The sequence below is a fragment of the Ceratotherium simum genome, chromosome 1 (assembly GCF_057802395.1).
Source record: "Ceratotherium simum simum isolate JZ-2026a chromosome 1, ASM5780239v1, whole genome shotgun sequence".
Taxonomy (NCBI): Eukaryota; Metazoa; Chordata; class Mammalia; order Perissodactyla; family Rhinocerotidae; genus Ceratotherium; species Ceratotherium simum.
In genome coordinates, this window is record NC_141900.1 from 84556764 (window position 1) to 84574578 (window position 17815).

Below are 17815 nucleotides of genomic sequence, written 5' to 3' on the forward strand. Positions count from 1 at the left end.
TCTTTTCTGTTGCAGAAACATTGCTGAGGCCCTTGTCAGCAAAGGTCTAGCCACGGTGATCAGATATCGGCAGGATGACGATCAGCGATCCTCTCACTACGACGAGCTGCTTGCCGCAGAGGCCAGGTGAGATGAATAATTATTAAAATGGACACACTGGGACCCACAGCCCCACTTTTTTCTTTCCCACTATCCTGCATATCCCTGAGCAGAATGTGATGGAAAATAATACACTGAGAAAGCTTGTATCCTTTTATTATTTCAGTTTTTCCCCATCAAAAGAAAAGGCACACTTCAAACTTGCTATCTAACCTGATTAAGTACACTCAGGCCTCCATTTTTTTAAATCTGCAAAATAGGCATTTATTAGATATGATCTTCCTATGTAGATGTAAAATGAATCATAGATGAGAAAGTACTACATAAGATGTTTTTGCCGTCACCATCCTGCCATTTCCTGGGACTAACAGTGAAGCCCTGCTATGTCTGCGGGACATTTGCCTCAGGTTCTTACCTCCAGAGGCCTGTGCTCCCCAGCCCCTCCCATTTATCACCTCTAGACCTTTTTCATGCACAAAGGAAATGAAAACATTTATTAGGAAATGAGTTTTGGTTTCACACTTCTGACAGCTGGCAGGAGAGCATTTGAGAAGCCCTGTGACATTTTACTTTTGTCCTTCATCCCTGTGGCTGGTTGCCCCAAGGACGTGCATACTGCTCAGCAGTATTTCTTACCAGTGACATTCCTCAAGGCTCATACTCACAGAGACTTCTGTCACTGGGTGGTGCTGGTAGTTGAGTGATTCCTAGACTTCCCAGGACACAGCAAGACCTGAGCTGCTGTTGCTGAACTGACCTGGACAGCTCGGCCAACTGCTTGGACTCAACCAGATATATCCCTTGCTTCAGAGTGGTTGCAGGTGCTTGCCTCACTCAGCCATCTTCCTATGACCTGGGATCTATTTAGTTCTAGAAGTTTGGTAATTACCAGGTTGTGCGCTACAGTTAGAGGAGTGAGTTTGGGCACATGTTATCTACTTCAGACTTTGTCATTGCAATCACCTCTCTTGCTCTTTGGCCCAGAATATTGCCCTGGTATGTGACATTTACCTCTAACACCATGTCACATCCTGATGAATAGAGCATCTATAGAATGTCACACAGAATGCCAGCTAAGAAATCAGTCTGTCAGGCTGCCATGACTTTTTGGATTCTTTCTTGTGGGCTTTTCCCAATAGGCCCTGTATAGGATCCAATTCTTGAGCACAGAGAGTTGGGTGAAAACACCAGTATCTTTGGTTGTTTAAGGCTCATTACTGACCAGTATAAGATAATATGATATAGAGTCCATAATCAGTGTTTCTCCTTCCTCACTCCCTTGTTCTCCTCTCCCTGCCTATATTATCACTAAGCCAGCTGGACTGAAAGAACAAAGCTGATGATCTAGCTACTCTAGGAAATGGACAACGTTTAGACTTACTTTAGTGGATTTGGGGGGTGGGCCCGTGTTGGGTGTGCTCAGCCTGATCTGGTGGTAACTTGAAGAATAGGTTAAATATTTCCAGAGTATCAGGAGTACTTAGCAATACAGTGTGATCTAGAGTCATATTTTCTGCCCTGGGTTTACTCTGCCACTACTGAATATTTAATTCTGACAGGCAGGTAAGCATGAAAATAATTTGCATAGCTGCTCTGGACAGTGAGGCCACAACAAACTCGCTTATTATGCTATTGAAAGTAGCTATGTTGTACTATAATATTTAATGAGTATGCATAGGTAGTGAAATTTTAAGTTTTAGATTTTAAGAAGAAAACAGCCTCTTTAGTGATCATTTTGAGCTGAAGTAATGTAACAAGATGCTTGCCTGCTAAAGCAGTGAGCTGCCTAGAGAGAATTGTGTTGAGCCATTGCTTTCAGACTGATGGTGGAAAAACTGGCTTTGGGGTCATTGCACCATTGCAGGCTGAGTAAACAGAGAGAAATTAACCACTTCTCCAAGCCTGTGAGGCATTGCCATAAGGGAGTCTAGGCCTCATAAAGGATTAAGAGAAATGGCCAGCATGAACTGAGGGAGTCTTCCTTTGGAGCAGTATTGTCAATGAGCCCCAGGGTGGCGGCCCAGTGCCATCATCTAGATGGTGACCCCCAGTGAGGTGAATTAAGATCCGAGAAAGACTGGGACCACCTGCCAGATAAGGATGGTGTTTTTGTGGCCATTAAAAAATATTTTCAGGAGCCGGCCTGGTGGTGTAGTGGTTAAGTTCACGTGCTCTGCTTTGGCGGCCTGGGGTTTCCAAGTTCAGATCCCGGGCATGAACCTATTCACCACTTACCAAGCCATGCTGTGGCAGGTGTCCTACGTAGAGGAAGATGGGCACGGATGTCAGCCCAGGGCCAGTCTTCCTCAACAAAAAGAGGAGGATTGGCAACAGATGTAGCTCAGGGCTTATCTTCCTCACCAAAAAAAAAAAAAATTTCAGTGCAGAATGTACCCCTTTTTTTTTTTAATGATAAGGTTGACCTCACTTCAAGACCACCTATTTTCTGACAGTCTGCTTTATTTTAGTCTCCCTTTGGTTTGAAGCACACCATTCCCCCATGACACAGTCCTCATGTTCCCTTAGCATTCTTACTTGCTTCTGTCACGTTACAGCCTGTCGAAGCTCTTTTACATGCTTCCTCTGCCCCTTATCTTGCCTGTCTATTGAATATTATCTGAATTTAGGGTTGTTTTTCCCTAGAAAGATTAGCTATATTTTTTCCAGTTGAACTCTGCCTTGTAATTTTATGCCCCTGTCGATGCGGTTCCTCCACCTCCCAGCTTAGTGTCCTCTACAGATCTCATTAATGAGTTGTTTACTCCTGTCCTGGGCCCTGAATAGAACCCTTCAACAAGAATGGCCTTGGTGTTGACCCCAAGTCTCTCGCTGCACGGACTGTCACTTAACTGTCTTTTGTTTATCATCCTTCAGCCACTTTTTAATCTTCAGTGATTGTTTACTGAACCAAGCCAATTTGAATTCATTTCCCACGTAGAATTTTTTGAGGTACTGTATCTAGTGCTTTAGCAAAGGCCAAATTAATAACATCTGCTGCATTCATATCAGTCGTTCATCCTGGAACTCTTCGGGTAAATAATAAGTAGGTGAAGGTAACATGGCAAGGCCAGCATTTCCTTTAGTCCCTCCCCACAAGGATGTTGATTCCAACAGATTTCTTTGCCCCTGACCCCTGGATGCCTAGTTTTCTCTCAGGTTATCACTAGTGATGTCGGCAGTGGTGCACAGTGCTCTGCCATTGACTTTGCTTTCCGGAGCATTGCTTGGCCATTAATCCTTTTAGAGAAACATTGTAAGCTTTGGGGAAAGGGCAGCCTGTTAACTCATCTGACTTCTCGGGTCAGCGCAGCTGCCTGTCCAGTTGATGAGCTTTCTCAGGGCTCTGCAGCTGCTGCTTCCTCTGCAAGGGGTATGATCTGCCAATCTTCTCAGATCATCTGATGGGAGCTCAGGGAGTGAGGAGTTAGCACGCATTGGGAGACCAGGTGAGACAGAAGAGGAAGAAGAATACCAATTTGCAGTTTGCCTACTGCTTTCAAGCATATCCACCTGCCTGCCAGAGGCAAGCTCACACCACCTCGGCAGCTCTGTTCAGTGTGCCAACCCTTCGAGGCTCCTTCATTCAGATGTCTGTCTGCTTTTGGGAAACCCTCATTATACCTCATATACATGGCACATTTAGAGCAAGGCACATCTTTTTCTTTGAAGGATAAACAAACCCCTCATTCCCAGCAGGCGGCTTTCCTTTCCCGTTCAGTTGTCTATCATCAGCTGCCTCCTCCCTCCTTACTTTGTGTCCTGGCAAGATAAGGTTTGGGCAGTTTTGCATGTACTCTCAGGCCTTGCTGCCCTCATGGGCTCCACTGAAAAGCCCTTGATATTGTCCCAGCTCCAGAGTGTGTACTCTGTATTTTTAGTGAAAAGAACTTAGGTGCAGCTGACCCACACTTCTTGGTGACGCTCCTGAACTGGGTCCTCCCTTTTAGGAGCATCGTATGGGCTCCTTTGTGAGTGTGACACGTCGTTTCTTTTCTGCACCACCGTAATTTTTCATCCCCATATTGACTTTCCAACATTTTCAGTTCTCATTTTACGTCACTATTTCTCAGTCAGCTGGCCTGCTGCATTACTTGTCTTGATGTGTGTTCTAAGCTTACAGTGGAGCTTTTGACTTCTTCAGAGAATCTCTCTTCTATCCTGAGCTATTTCCAAGGTACTGAGTCATTATCGGGACCCATCTTATTTTCTAAGGTGTTATAAAATCTCTCATCTGCTCTATCCTATGTAATGGGTGTAGCACATCCAGTTTGATTTTAAACAGGCAGAATGTGAATTTCCTTAGCATTCTAGAGGTTCTCCAGTGGGCTTTTGTTCAGGTTAGTATGGGCACTAAAGACGAGCTGATAATGCTTGGAGTCAGGTCAAAGCCTGGCTGTGTCAGGCTTTGGACATTCAGACCTAGAGGATATCGTCTCTGTGCATTCTCCTAAAGCTACCAATAACTTTATTTAAAAATGTAATATTTTGAGTTTTCCTAGAAACTGTTAGAATCTGTGGCTCATTGCAGGCAAACACAGAAGTTATGATCAGAATTTGGGGCTATATTCCTTTAAGGCACCTTTTGGTTCTAAGATTTTGTGATTTCAAGATAGGATGTATGTATTCAGAAAAGAAATTGATGCCCCAGCTTGACTGTGGCAAAGCAATTGTATTGAACCATCTAGTGTCTGAGCACATTTAAATGCATTTAGATTCATTCTGGACATACATAATGAGCTTAGGGTTATCTCGGGAGAAGAAAAAAGGGCAGACTCTCTTATCCTTTTGTGTGTATTCTCTTTCTTGCCGGACACACTGCAGATTAAGAAGACTGTGGTGATGACTTTGAGAGGCAAGCATGAGCCTGCCCCCATCTCCGCTCTGCCTTGGTTCCCTGTCTTCGCAGTCCCCGCAGGGACTCATTTTTCTGATTGAGCAAACCTTACAACATCCCCTTTCTTTAAAAACAAAAACCACCAACTACTGCTCCTGCCTTGCTGACTTCTGCATCTCCAATTGCCAAACCTTGTAAACACCAGTCCTTGATTAAAATCAAATTTCTCTTGCTTTTACCCAGTGTGGTTGACAGCACCCTCCCTATTGTAGAGTTTTCTCCGCTCAAACCTCTGGGAAATCTGTGTTGGCCTTTCCATCACAGACTTTGATCAGAAGGCTATAAACTGGTAACTCTTTCCAAGGCCAATATTTGTAGTCATTATTAAGAAGGAAACTTTTAAGTAAGAATCTCTCTTGGTGGTGCAGTTACTGGGGGTCACAGTGGTCTTACCAATTTCCATGCGTTTGTAGCAGTGACTTATAAATAGTTTGCATTTCCACTCAAGTGCTTCCAATATCACTGGGGGGAAAGAAGTGCTCTTGATCTCCACTCCTGATCTAGCCATAGCAGCTCCATTGCTTTTCTGATTTATAGAGGAATTTTCCCACAAACTTTTAATAGGTGAAAAAAAGACTTGTGCTAAAAAAAAATTTTTTTTTCCGGGGTCCTTCTTGTCTGTATCTTCAGTTAACTGGCATTTAGAATACTGGTTATGAATGAAACGTGAAGACTTACAGCACTTTCAGTTGCTAAGTTAAAACCTTTTACTTTAGGACTCTTAAAATGGAAGAGATCAGCACTGCTGGCTTGACACAGTTCTGATTTGTCAAATGCCTTGATAAAAAGCAAGTTTCATCTCCATACCAATCCAGTGAGAAAATTGGTGTTGAATTTGTGTGTTTTGAAATTTTAAAATCCTATCACAGTGTATAGATTACATGAGTTAACCAGTTCCCCAAGAAAACAAATCATTCCTCTATTGGGAACAGTTGTTCAAGGCTGGTTTATCTTGCATGTGATGGCTTTGCATTCATCTCTTTATTCTCGTTTTCTTGAGTGTATCCTGGGTCCCAGGCACTGGGGATAATAGTGGTGAAGAAAAAAGATAATAGACTCAAGCTTTACAAAGCATGCAATCTCAGAGGGACAGACATTAAATAACTTTAATAGTACCTCTGGATATTGCTATTTTTCCTATTTCTTCTCTTTTCTTACCTGTTTTCTTAGCCCCTCCTCTTTTCTCCCTCTGTGTTAACACTGCCTGCCTTATGTCTTTTTTATTCCACCTCTCATTTCTATTAAATTTTCTCTTGAGAGCATCTCCCTGAGATTCATCTCTTCCATCCAGCCTCTGTTCTTATATTCTCAATAGTTTAATGGTACAGCTTTAAATAAACCAAGATTTTTCACTTTCAATCTAATGACCTCAACAAGTGAAAATTCTCTTTAAATAAAACTAGATCCTACTGAATACTGATAAAAACAGATATTTAATTTGAAGTTTTTCTCTTCACTGTTTTATCATAGATTCCTGTAACACCAGGGTGTACTGTTGGATTTTTAGCCCAAGCATCACAGAAAGCTGGGGTTGGGTGAATTATCTTCTGCCCTCTTCACCCAGCTGCATTACATCATGCCAGTACAGGTTGGAAGCCAGCATGGAGAAAGGAGGCCCTTCTTTCTCTTCAGTATCCTAATGGCTTGCTTTCTTTAACCCTGGAGGTGCACATCCCACTACATTTTGGGCTTGCAGTTGGGTGTCACAGTCATGAGGTTGTTAATAGGATTCAGCATGTGCCAGTGGGGGGAGGGGGATCACTGTTGGGGGGTAGGGTAGATCAGCTATTGCAAGAGGGTATGATAACAGGAAAGTGCGTTAAAAGAGCTGGTGTGGGGAAGTGATTTGACGATACAGCTGAATGTGGGGAAATTTAGCTTTTCCCTTTCTTCAGAAAAGATGATGCACTCAAACATCCAAATAGCGGTAATCAATCTGCATTTAAGGCAGCACAAATGGCCACTTCTGGAGAGCTGTATAATGTCTCCATTTCCAAATAGTTTTCTCCTTCAGGATATTAAGAGGATCTATTCACTCTCTTCATCCTATCCTTCTCTTCCCTCTCCACCTGCAGTTCCTTCTGATAGAACTCAAGCTGTGAGACTTATCCTGATGACTAGTGTGAGGGGTTTGGTGTAAAGTTGGAATCCATTAGATTTTATCTGCCACGTTGTATACAGAGCTATGGGTAGTTCTGCAGGTCATGGTCTAATAATGAGCTTGTAGTAAGAAATCCTCCTTGCCCGATCTTTATAATCATTAGTCTGCACTAGTTGCATTCCTTCAGAGGAAGTTGTTCTAGACTAACCTTCCTAGATAATTTGGTTTGTCGGTCCCCCACCCCACGCCCCCCAAGTTCAGCTACAATCATTTATCTGCCCAGAGCAGCTTGTCCATTCTCTCCTATCTCACTGTTCCCTTGAGTAAGAAGCTCTTGCTCCTTTCACACAACACCTAAATATTTGGGTTTAAAAATACATTTGAAGATTATCATACTGGGAATGTAATTTTAGTCTAAAATAAGTTGGAACAATAAAGTGATAACACTTGACCCTTGACTCTTTTGAATGTGTTATAACTTGACTCTCTAAACCAGTGGTTCTCAAAGCATGGTCCTCAGACCAGCAACATCATTGTCTCTTAGGAACTTGTTAGGAATGTGAATTCTCAGGTCCCCGTAAATTACCCCTACCCCAGACCTACTGACTCAGAAACTCTGGAGTTGAGTCCCAGCAGTCTCTTAACACAAGCTTCAGGTGATTCTGATGCACAGAAACCACTGCCCTAAACAAATGTTGACCACTGCAAAAAACAAAAACAAAATGTGTGTCCTTTTCTGGCAGATTAATAATCTTTGTTATAATTGGAATTATGATCATGGTTATAAGTAATGAAGAACAACACATGGAATGGACAGGCTTTGGACTTCTGTCCTACTAGTGCCTTCCCTGTGGTCACAGCCATACTTGTTCCCCACCAAGCCAGCTGAACAGCTCCTTATTCCCTTTGCCTCTTGTCTCTGTCTCCCTCCTCATACTCTCTGCATTCATGGCTCCTTAATTGGACTTCTTCTGAGTAGCCTCCCCCAGCTGCTGGCTAATTTAATGTGAAATCATCGTGAGTGTTGCTGTGCTTGCTTGATTTGGCTCATCTGCAATGTCAGGTGGCTGAGTGGGTCGGAGAGCTGACCCACCATGGACATTCCTCTGCTACTTTTCCGCTCATCCTTGGAATTCTCTCAGGGCTATAGTTCGAATAACTGATCACTGATACACCAATGCACAGCATGTTATAGCTACTCGTGAAGGGGAAATCAGCTTCATAGCTTTCTTTCTTTTGAAGGGTTCTTTGCATCTAAATTTCTTGCAAACTCCCTCATGCATTTCTGTTTTATCTCAAGCTGCCCCTGACTCCCGCTCCAGCTTTGGGACCAGAAGTCGAGAAGGATTACTTCCCATTCCTCTTGCTTCTGCATCAAGTTCAGAGAGCCAAATCTCTAGCAGATGGCAATGAATCTTTTCCAGCAAGGTCTCAGTAAATGTAGTCACATTGGAAAAACCATTTTCCAAACAGTAAGTCTGTTGCTTTTCACTCAGTCAGAAGACACATTAAAATTTTCTTTGATGTGTTCACATTACAGTAACAAATATTTTATCAGGTGCGTTGGGGATAAAAACTGAAACCCGCTATCTGGGTTGAACTATTTTCTTGGATGAGCAAGTAAGTAGTTGCAACTGTAATTATAAGAGTGAAGATGTAAATGGGTGTCTGGGATGCATAGGGAAGGAGCACTTAAACCAAAGGGGTTGCCACAAATAGAGTCCATGAGGCAAGACATATTCCATCTGGTTTGCCTTGGGAAAGGGAGATGGAAAACAGAAGACTGCTTTGTTGCCCTATGACACAGCAGTTCCACTTCTATGAATTTATCCTAAGGAATAATTAACGAGGAACCCAACAGTTTTTTTAAAAGTTATTCCTCGTGGCATTATTTATAATACTAGAAGTATTATATTCACATAAATACCTAGCAATAGGGGATTGATTAAATTATGGAACATAAATCCATATGATGGATTTACTGTGCAGCTATTAAAATGATGTTAAAAATTAATAACATAAGGAAGTGTTCATTGAGTCAAAGAGGCTGGAGAACGTTTTCCACAGTTTTCTTAAAGTGTACGTGGGCGGGTATGTGTGTATAAGCTCTCAGAAATTGTGTTGTTGATGCTTTAATCTTGGAATAGAATTATAGATCATTGTTTCCCCAGATTTTTTTCCTGGTGGCCAAGTATGGCCTTTGTGATCAGGACATGAAAAGTTATAAAACCAATGCCATTGAGGCAGTTTTGAGCTATTGTTGCATCTAATCTCACCTTTCTGAGGCCTTGGCCTTTCAAGAAGACTTTAGACTGATACTGACCATTTCCACCTAGCTCTCCTTTGGTCCTAATCTGGGACAGTGGAATTTGCTTGTGTTTCCCATTAATCTAGCATTGCGATGCCTCTTCTCAGCTTGTTCTCTAACCCAGAGCTCACCATTTTCCCCCTGTCTTACCTAAGCACTGCAGATCTGTTATCACACCTGGCAGAATAGCATGTGTCTGCGTTTCATCTCATATTAGTTTTAGATGAAATGATGGCCTAGAGGTCTTTGTTATTTGCTTCACTGCCTCATAATACCTACTGACTCATTAGTCTGCCCACCTCCCCTTGACTGTAGGACTCAATTTCCTCATTTCCATTCTGTGTGTTCTCCATCTTTTCTGTCTTATCAGTAATTCTGATTTCATTGAAAATGCAGCTGCATGATCTTACACCCCCACCTACCCTTCTGCACCTGTGCCTGCTCTGTATCTTATTTTCTGAGTGTCAGGACCCCGTTGCTTCCTCCAGCTGCCAGGGAACCAGTAGAAAGGCCAAAGGAATTGTTTATTACTGCTGTGTTTCATTGATATCTGTATTTGGTTGATGCTGAAACACCATATTCATCAATGTGACCTGAAACACAGTAAGAGGTGCTTTAGAAGTTTAGCAAGTTATTCACTCTGTTTTCTTTTTAATCTTTTCTGTTGGAATTATTTTTCTTTCTCCTTAGTCATTTATCCTGTATTGTCTAGTAGGTGTTTCTTAAAATTCTGCCACTTGGTTCTATTTCATTTACAGTCAGAGCTTTGCTGCCACTCACTGCCATTCAGATTTTGCCCATCTCCTCTAGTTCTCAGAGACTTGATGGGTGGAATGTGAGGCTTTTGTTCTTAAGGCGCTTGTGCTTCTGCTCAGAGGTCAGGCTTTAAGCTCTTCTGCCTTGTACCATTCCAAGTGGTGAAACCAGTGTGCCTGAGACCTGGAGCATATATCATGAAACTGTGCCTCCAGGAGAGCCTGCAAGCAAGCCTCACTCTTTTGCCCTACAGTCACTTGGGCATTATCTATGTCTCCAATTTTGAATATTTTCAGCGTTCTGCATTAGTTGCCAGGCATTTGTTTGGCTTTACTAGTCACACCATAATTGAACTGGGTGACCCTGAATTTATGTAACTATGTGAACCTAGCTCTGTGTTGATACCATAACAAATATTAAGGACAGAATCCTAACCCTCAAAGGGCCTGTAGTCTAGCTATAGAAATAAAGATTAACACATGATGCAATTTGAAAATAATGTATTGCAGTTTATAATTACACACTGAACTGAATGATACATGTGTGTGCACACACACATTTATATATAATGGTACTGCCATTTCGTTTTTTTTCTCTATAATTTTATTTATTTATTTATTTTCCCCCAAAGTCCCAGTAGATAGTTGTATGTCATAGCTGCACATCCTTCTAGTTGCTGTATGTGGGACACGGCCTCAGCATGGCTGGAGAAGCGGTGCGTCGGTGCGCACCCGGGATCCGAACCCGGGCCGCCAGCAGCGGAGCGCATGCACTCAACCGCTAAGCCACGGGGCCGGCCCATCTACTGCCATTTCAAAGTAGTTCATAGATAACTCCCAGCATCCAAACTGCCCCACATCTAGGACCCTAGATCAAGAAATCCCCACGTGACAACTATTTTATGATTGTGGTGAGGCTGTAGCTACAGGTAAGCTATCATTCTTTTCATTCTTTATTTCTTTTTTTTCTTTCCTGAAGAACATCAGCCCTGAGCTAACATCCATGCCAATCCTCCTCTTTTTGCTGAGGAAAACCGGCTCTGGGCTAACATCTATTGCCAATCCTCCTCCTTTTTTTCCCTAAAGCCCCAGTAGATAGTTGTATGTCATAGTTGCACATCCTTCTAGTTGCCGTATGTGGGACGCCGCCTCAGCATGGCCGGACAAGCGGTGCATTCGTGAGCACCCGGGATCCAAACCTGGGCTGCCAGTAGCGGAGTGTGCACACTTAACCACTAAGCCACGGGGCCGGCCCCTCTTTTCATTCTTTAGTGTGGACCCGGAAGGACATGTGTAGTGAATAACTTGCATGTGTGTGGGGCGTGGAGAAAATGGACTAATTAGGTTAGATGGAGTAATGTGGAAATCATGTGCAGATGTAAACTGGGGCTGCATGGTAAAAGGCCCATGAAAACCAAGCTTTATCATTTCTACTTGATGTCACAGGCTGGTGGTCTTTATTATGGGTATATGTAGGAGAGCAAAATGATGAAATGGATTTTTATGAAGTCATGCAGCAGTGGTGTGTAGTATCAAAGGGATTGAGTGAATTTAGTTAAAATATTCCTGATGTTATCTTGGAATAAATTGGCAAGGGCCTGGCCCAAGAGGGTTACAAAAGAGCCAGGTGAGTACAGTTGGGAAGGAAGTTTGGGATGTAGATGCTAAAACAGAAGCAGAGTTAAGGGACATTTTGGTTCCTGGTTACCAAGAAGGCATCGTTAAAGGGAAATTATGGATGAAATTACAAATGCAGGGGCTCCTGATCTCAGCTCCATAGCCTCCCTTGCCTCATCATTTCCCTGCTTCCTATTGTATGTCATTTCTACTGGAAATCAGTTTATTTTCTTTAGATCCCTTTTATGAGTGAAATTAGTTCATTTTGTGAAGCTCCGGAAGTTCCTCTTCCCCAGAAAAATTCACATATGTAATTCTACCAGCGTTTCAGAATAGTTCATAGATATTCCCAGCATCCTAAATGAAGCTCACTTATGTCCCCAGGTTAAGACTTCCTCATTGACAACTATTTTATGATTCGGGTAAGGTTGGATCTAACCATAAATCCTATGACTTTCTTTGTTAGCACACAAAACTGTTTGTTCAGAACAACCATCTGCCATCGCTGAATTGGAATGAAGATCATGGCCTGTTTGTTGGCACAAGATGAAGTTATGACAGGCAACGTCAGTGGTGCTAAGGCTTGTGCCTTGGAGAGAGTCGGTTCTTAGGTTTTTCTGCCTGACCAAGGGACACCAAAACCTAAGAGCGAACTTTATTCCTTTGCATGAAGGGTGCTGAGATTCTAATCCTGTTGTGTTGAGGCAGTGGGGGTGATCTCACTTTAACAACATGCTTACTTGCCTTTGCATAGTTGATGGTTTTATCATCTAATGAGAAGGCAATAGCATCTCATACATAAGAATTTCAAATTTTGCCACTTAAAGGAAGAAGAGTGTTTTCCAATGATCCGAATGGGGTTCTTCTCCCACACTGTGGCTTCTAGAAGCAACCTAGAAAGCTCGGTTTTCATCCCTCTTCTGCCTTGTTAATTTGTATGTTTATGGACATATACTCACTTTTCCTGGCTGGTGATGATTTCTGTCCATTATTGACACCGCTGGTCTTTGCCATCTTTGTACTGCTGCTTCTTGGAGAAGAAGGCCTCTGAGAGGAGCAGGCTGTGTTCTGCCCCACTGCTTCCTTTCTCCTGGCTGGCCTGAGCACCAGCCTGCCTTTGTGAGAAAGCAGCTATTAAGCAGACACAGCAGGAGAAGTTTAGAAGTCAGGAGTTTCATTCCGTGCCTAATGAAAAGGGATGTTGAGCTGTGGTTGCAGCCTGCAGGGCGAGGGAGTATGGGGAGGCGAGTTGGTGTTTGCTCTGTGGAGCAGGTGTCAGTGGAAGCAAACCTCAGACCTGAGGAGCCTACCCTCGCAGGGCTCAAAGAGGGAGCTACCCAAAGCTGTCCCAGATGAACTGGGTTATGTAAGATGCAGGGGGAGCCCCCCTGAGAAGTAGTGACAAGGCAGCAGAACCTTTAGCTAACTTAAAAAAGCAGATCTCCGCTTTTTTATTTACCGTATATACCACTGTTGGTAGGCAGTCATGTCATATATGCTGATAGTCCTTGAACAAAGTTGAATATTCCTTTTGGCAAAGAACTGTGGCAAGCTTGCCACTCTTGGTGTTTGCTCCTATGTCTTTGAGATACACGCATGAATTTCTACACTGGGCACTTCCCCCAGGTACTCTCGAGGAGGCGAAGCTCTTGCTGTGGCATCAGCCTTGTGTCAGGCTGAGGGAGGTTTTCTGGGGACGGCTCACTTGGGGTCGTTGCAGCAGTACAGGAACAAGAACCAAAGCGCCTTGGCGCAGGGAAGGAGACCCAGGCTGAATTTAGACCATCTAAGCTAATTTCTCAGAGATCTCTCACTGTTTAGTCTGGGTATGGTGTACCACTTACACTTTAGAGTGCTTCCTAGGTGGGCATTATTTGTACCTAGTGTTTATAAATTATGAACTTTCAATTTTGCCTCTATTTTGTTAAGAACTAACAATAAGAGCTATTTCTCAATTTATATATATGATGTTACAATGCTGCTTTCTTGTTGCCTCCTATATGTGCCTGAAATTGATCTAATTTAGCAATCATGTCTAAAGTATGAAAAGATGAAGTCTTTAAAGAGTTTTCCAGAATTAATGCCTGAATGCAAATAAGTGTCTGATAATATCCTTTCTGGGAATGAGGTAGAGCATAAGTAAACAAGTTTTTTTTTTTTTAATATTAAGACAGTTTAAAGAATTCTGGTTTGTTTTTAAATGTCATATATACAATATTGTCCATGTTTTCTGGTTTAGGGTATTGTTTTTTTTTTTTTTTTTACTTTGGGTGGTATGTTTGTTTAATCTTGGTTAAGTCCTGGATTTCTGCTTATGGCACAGAGCTACTCTGGGGTCACAGAAAGAAAGCAAAATGTTAGTTTACCACCTCACTGCTTTTGCCTCGAGAACCTCTGTTTTCTGACTTACTGCTCAAGCCCTGTTCTTTTTTTCCTCTTTGTATATGAGATGCTCTCCAGCCGCCAGAAAAGGCCACAAGTTCATCAGTGCTCTCACATGAAACCGTCTGTTTGGAGGGCAGGTCCATTTATTTTGGTTGTCCTTGTTGTTAGAAGAGGATAAGGCTGTAGGCATTTTGTGCCCCCAGAGGCCCTGCAGAAAGCTTAGCAGGCCTCGCCTTGAAGAAGGTGAGTTACAGTTGGGGTGGCAGTGAGCTTGCCTTGCCTCACAGAGGCTTCGTTTCCAAGGCTGTTCCTTTGAGTTTATGGTCGCAGAATGGGGAGATCCTGTTGTTGGCAGAGGTGGCTGTAGAAACAGGACGCAGGCAGATGTATGCAGGGCTTTGGGAATTAGGAGAGTTGGATCTGCTGTTAGCTTGCAAATCCCAAGGGACCAGGGACCAACCTTGAAAACCACCCCTGGTCTGTGGTCATTAACAGGCTCCATGAATGATCAATCACTGGACTAAATTGTGAAAGGAAAAATTCTGACCCATTTGCAATTTCTAAAGCTGAAGCCCTTGATTCAAATTCAGGAGGAACCTTGGGATTCCAGGAACTTGGAAATGCTTTCTTTCAGTTAGCAGTTCAGATCAGAGTGAGCGTATGATTTTTTTTTCTTGTTAATTCTGTACTTTGATTTCTTACACTTCATCATGGAATGGAAACTAGATAGTAAGGAAAGCGTGTGTTTGTTTATTTGTTTGTTTTTGAAGAGAAGGCATTTCAGATCAGTTGAGTGAGAGATGGATCCCCTGGGATGGAGGAAGTGGTGAGCGGAGGATGAGAAAGGCCCGAGCTTGTAAGAAGGATGACTGCTCCACTTTGCACTGAGCAACACCCACCCAATTTGGTTTGTGAGTTTGATTTAAAAAGTTAGGACCCAAAAGTAACACCTGCAGAACAGTGTCCTCTACTTCTGATCGTCAAGTAGAAGTATGGTTGCTAGTGCAAGGGTCTGGGCATATTGACGCTGGTCTGGGCAGTTTTCTCTACCCTTTCACTGGAATTTGGAAACCCTAAAAAGACTACTTTGCAGAGCAGGTATACCCCTGAATTTCTCTCAATCTCTCAACACAAAAATGTTCCCTGCTTGGGTCTGCAGGCTGGCAGGACACACGAAGGTCTGTATCTTATAGTGGATTGACTTAGTGATTTACCCTTCGATTCTGTGGTCGTTCATTGGTACAGGAGTGATCCTACCTAGTGATGCTTAGACTTCTGTCCTTGAAGCTACCGCTCAACGCATTAGGAGATAAAAGGTAGGAGACTGGAGTAAACCAACCAGCGGTCAGATGTGTGACAGAGTCACAGAGTCCCCTGCTAAATCCACTGTTACTGCAACCCAAGACGATTGAAAATGAGGCTTAATGTCAGTTATGTAGCCTTTGCTCATTTTTTCCCCTACTGTTAAATGACTTTTCCGTACCATATTGCTTCATTCAGGGCAACTTATCTTTTTACCTGGGAGCAACTTATTTCCATTAGAATTGGAACACCAGCTACATATTTTGCATTTAAAATGTTTCATGTGATTAAACACAGAGAGAAACATTGCTTCTGTTTCTTAGAAGTGTGCTCTTCCAGCTGATTCTTCTTTTGTGCCTGGAACAATGCCTTTAATTTGGAAAGAAGTTTCTGGAGCTCTCTTTGATTACTAGGCACACTGTTAGCTGAAACTAGCAGCCAAGTACTGGTTACCGGGCTCCGGAGAAGAGCAGGCTTGTGTCCTTCCACCAAGTACTCTGCAGAGCCTGGCTGCTCAGCAGTATGCAGTGTGACTTGTGTAGTGATAGCCTGCATGTGAACTACCTCTCTTCTCACCCCCTTTGCCCACCCTCTCCCAGTGTGATTTCTATTTTAATCAGGTTTTTTCTTCTTCCTTTACAGAGCTATTAAGAATGGTAAAGGATTGCATAGCAAGAAGGAAGTGCCTATCCACCGAGTCGCAGACATATCTGGGGTGAGTCGTGTCCCTGAATAGAGCTGTGTGGTTCAGAGGCACCAAGAGCTTGGCTGCTTGTTCACCAAAGGACTTAAGCTTATGTGTTTTCTGTAGCTTGTTTGTTTTCAGGCACTGAATATGAATTTTTCCAGGGTTGCTGCTTATGCGTCTATTGAGATCCTGTTTTATATTCTGGAAAAGCAGAATTCAAACTAGGGCATAAAACCTCCTTCTATCTCTTTACCTTCATGAACTATTACTGTGTTGCTTTTCCATTTTTTAATTATTGTGAGTTAGAAGATATTTTTTCCCAGTTGTATTTTAAAAATACCTCTTTTTTAAATCCCTGTCTAATTCTCACTATGACTGGAAAGTCTTAGTGGAAGAAGGTCAAGTATAGATTTTAAGACAAGTTTAAGAATTATAATTTCCTCATGACTTCTTTTTCCTCTAGTTGCCTCTACGTGGGAGAAATGTGTAAGCATCCTTTGAGCTAATAGATAGAGATGATGTAGAAGAATGGAAGATGCAGACACTTTTTGAACTCCTAAAAGGCTGTGCCCAAATGACTATTTAGTGATTAGGATGTTACCCTTGGACATCTAGGATCTCTTTTGGTTGAATAGATACCTTTGCTAGTTGAGAGTGTTTATTCATTTATTCAACAAGTATTTGAATGCCTACTGTGCCCAGAACTGCTCTAGGCACTGAGAATATAACAGTGAACAAAACTGATAAATTCCCTGCATGCAAGTGAGAAAAGGGAGACAATAGCAGTGTTCAGTGTCAGGGAGGAGCAACTGCTATGGAGAGAAATAAAACCAACTTAGGCATGGTGAGCGTTCAGGTGTTGATTTTGATCAGGTGCCCAGGGAAGGCTCATTGGCTCATCAAGTCACCCTCTGTTCTTGGGGCACACACCATCCATTTCAACTCCCATAGTCACTAACGGTTAAGGAGGGGATCCAGGTCATGTGTAGAGAGGACCACATAGCCCTGGGGAGGTGACAGAGGAAGTGCTAGTAAATCTTAGCTTGGACACCCCAGCAGCTTGCCTTGGGCACCAAGAAGAAAATGCTACTATAAACAAAAGCTTCTAGAGCTCAGCCTAGCCCAAACAGTGATGGATTAGAGTGTATTATCTTCTTGTTAGGTTGTATTCCCAAGCCTGGCTGAGGCTTTGCCTATTGGTCCTTGTGATTACTTATTATAGATGTGTCAGGCTAGCTCTCCCTTGCCTGGGTATGTAGTAGTACCTTGTTCATTGTAAGCAATAGATTCTGTTAAGCTTTTCTTTCTCTGTAGCCAGTCACTGTAGATTACAGACTGAACAGTGTTACCTACATTAATTGGACTTCTGTCAAGAAGTTGTGTCTCTGTTGAATGAGTGAGGTACGTTGATATGCATTCTTTGTAGCTGAACATCCTGAGAAGCCCAGAAACCTACTGCTAACAGCCTGTGAGCCACAGGTGACTAAGGTGTAGTGCTAAGGCTCGTTGAAACAGATGTGACTCTCCTGGTGTGATGGTATCAGGCCTGTTTTCTCTGTGGCTTACCTTGCTGAGTTATTGTTCACGTATATATTTCTATATATATCTCCTGTGGCATTCTCAACAGTATTTTCCATAATATCATTCTTTGGGTGAGATGGAGTAA

At 42.7% G+C, this 17815-nt stretch overlaps 1 protein-coding gene across 1 annotated transcript in view; it reads left to right on the plus strand.

Annotated features, from left to right (window-relative positions):
• SND1 (staphylococcal nuclease and tudor domain containing 1) overlaps window positions 1-17815 on the plus strand; it is a 422021-nt gene that overhangs the window by 227237 nt on the left and 176969 nt on the right. Inside the window, exons 13-14 of the mRNA XM_004418726.2 lie at window positions 16-126; window positions 16104-16176. Coding sequence (XP_004418783.1) covers window positions 16-126; window positions 16104-16176 — 184 coding nt within the window. The remainder of the gene's footprint in view (window positions 1-15; window positions 127-16103; window positions 16177-17815) is intronic.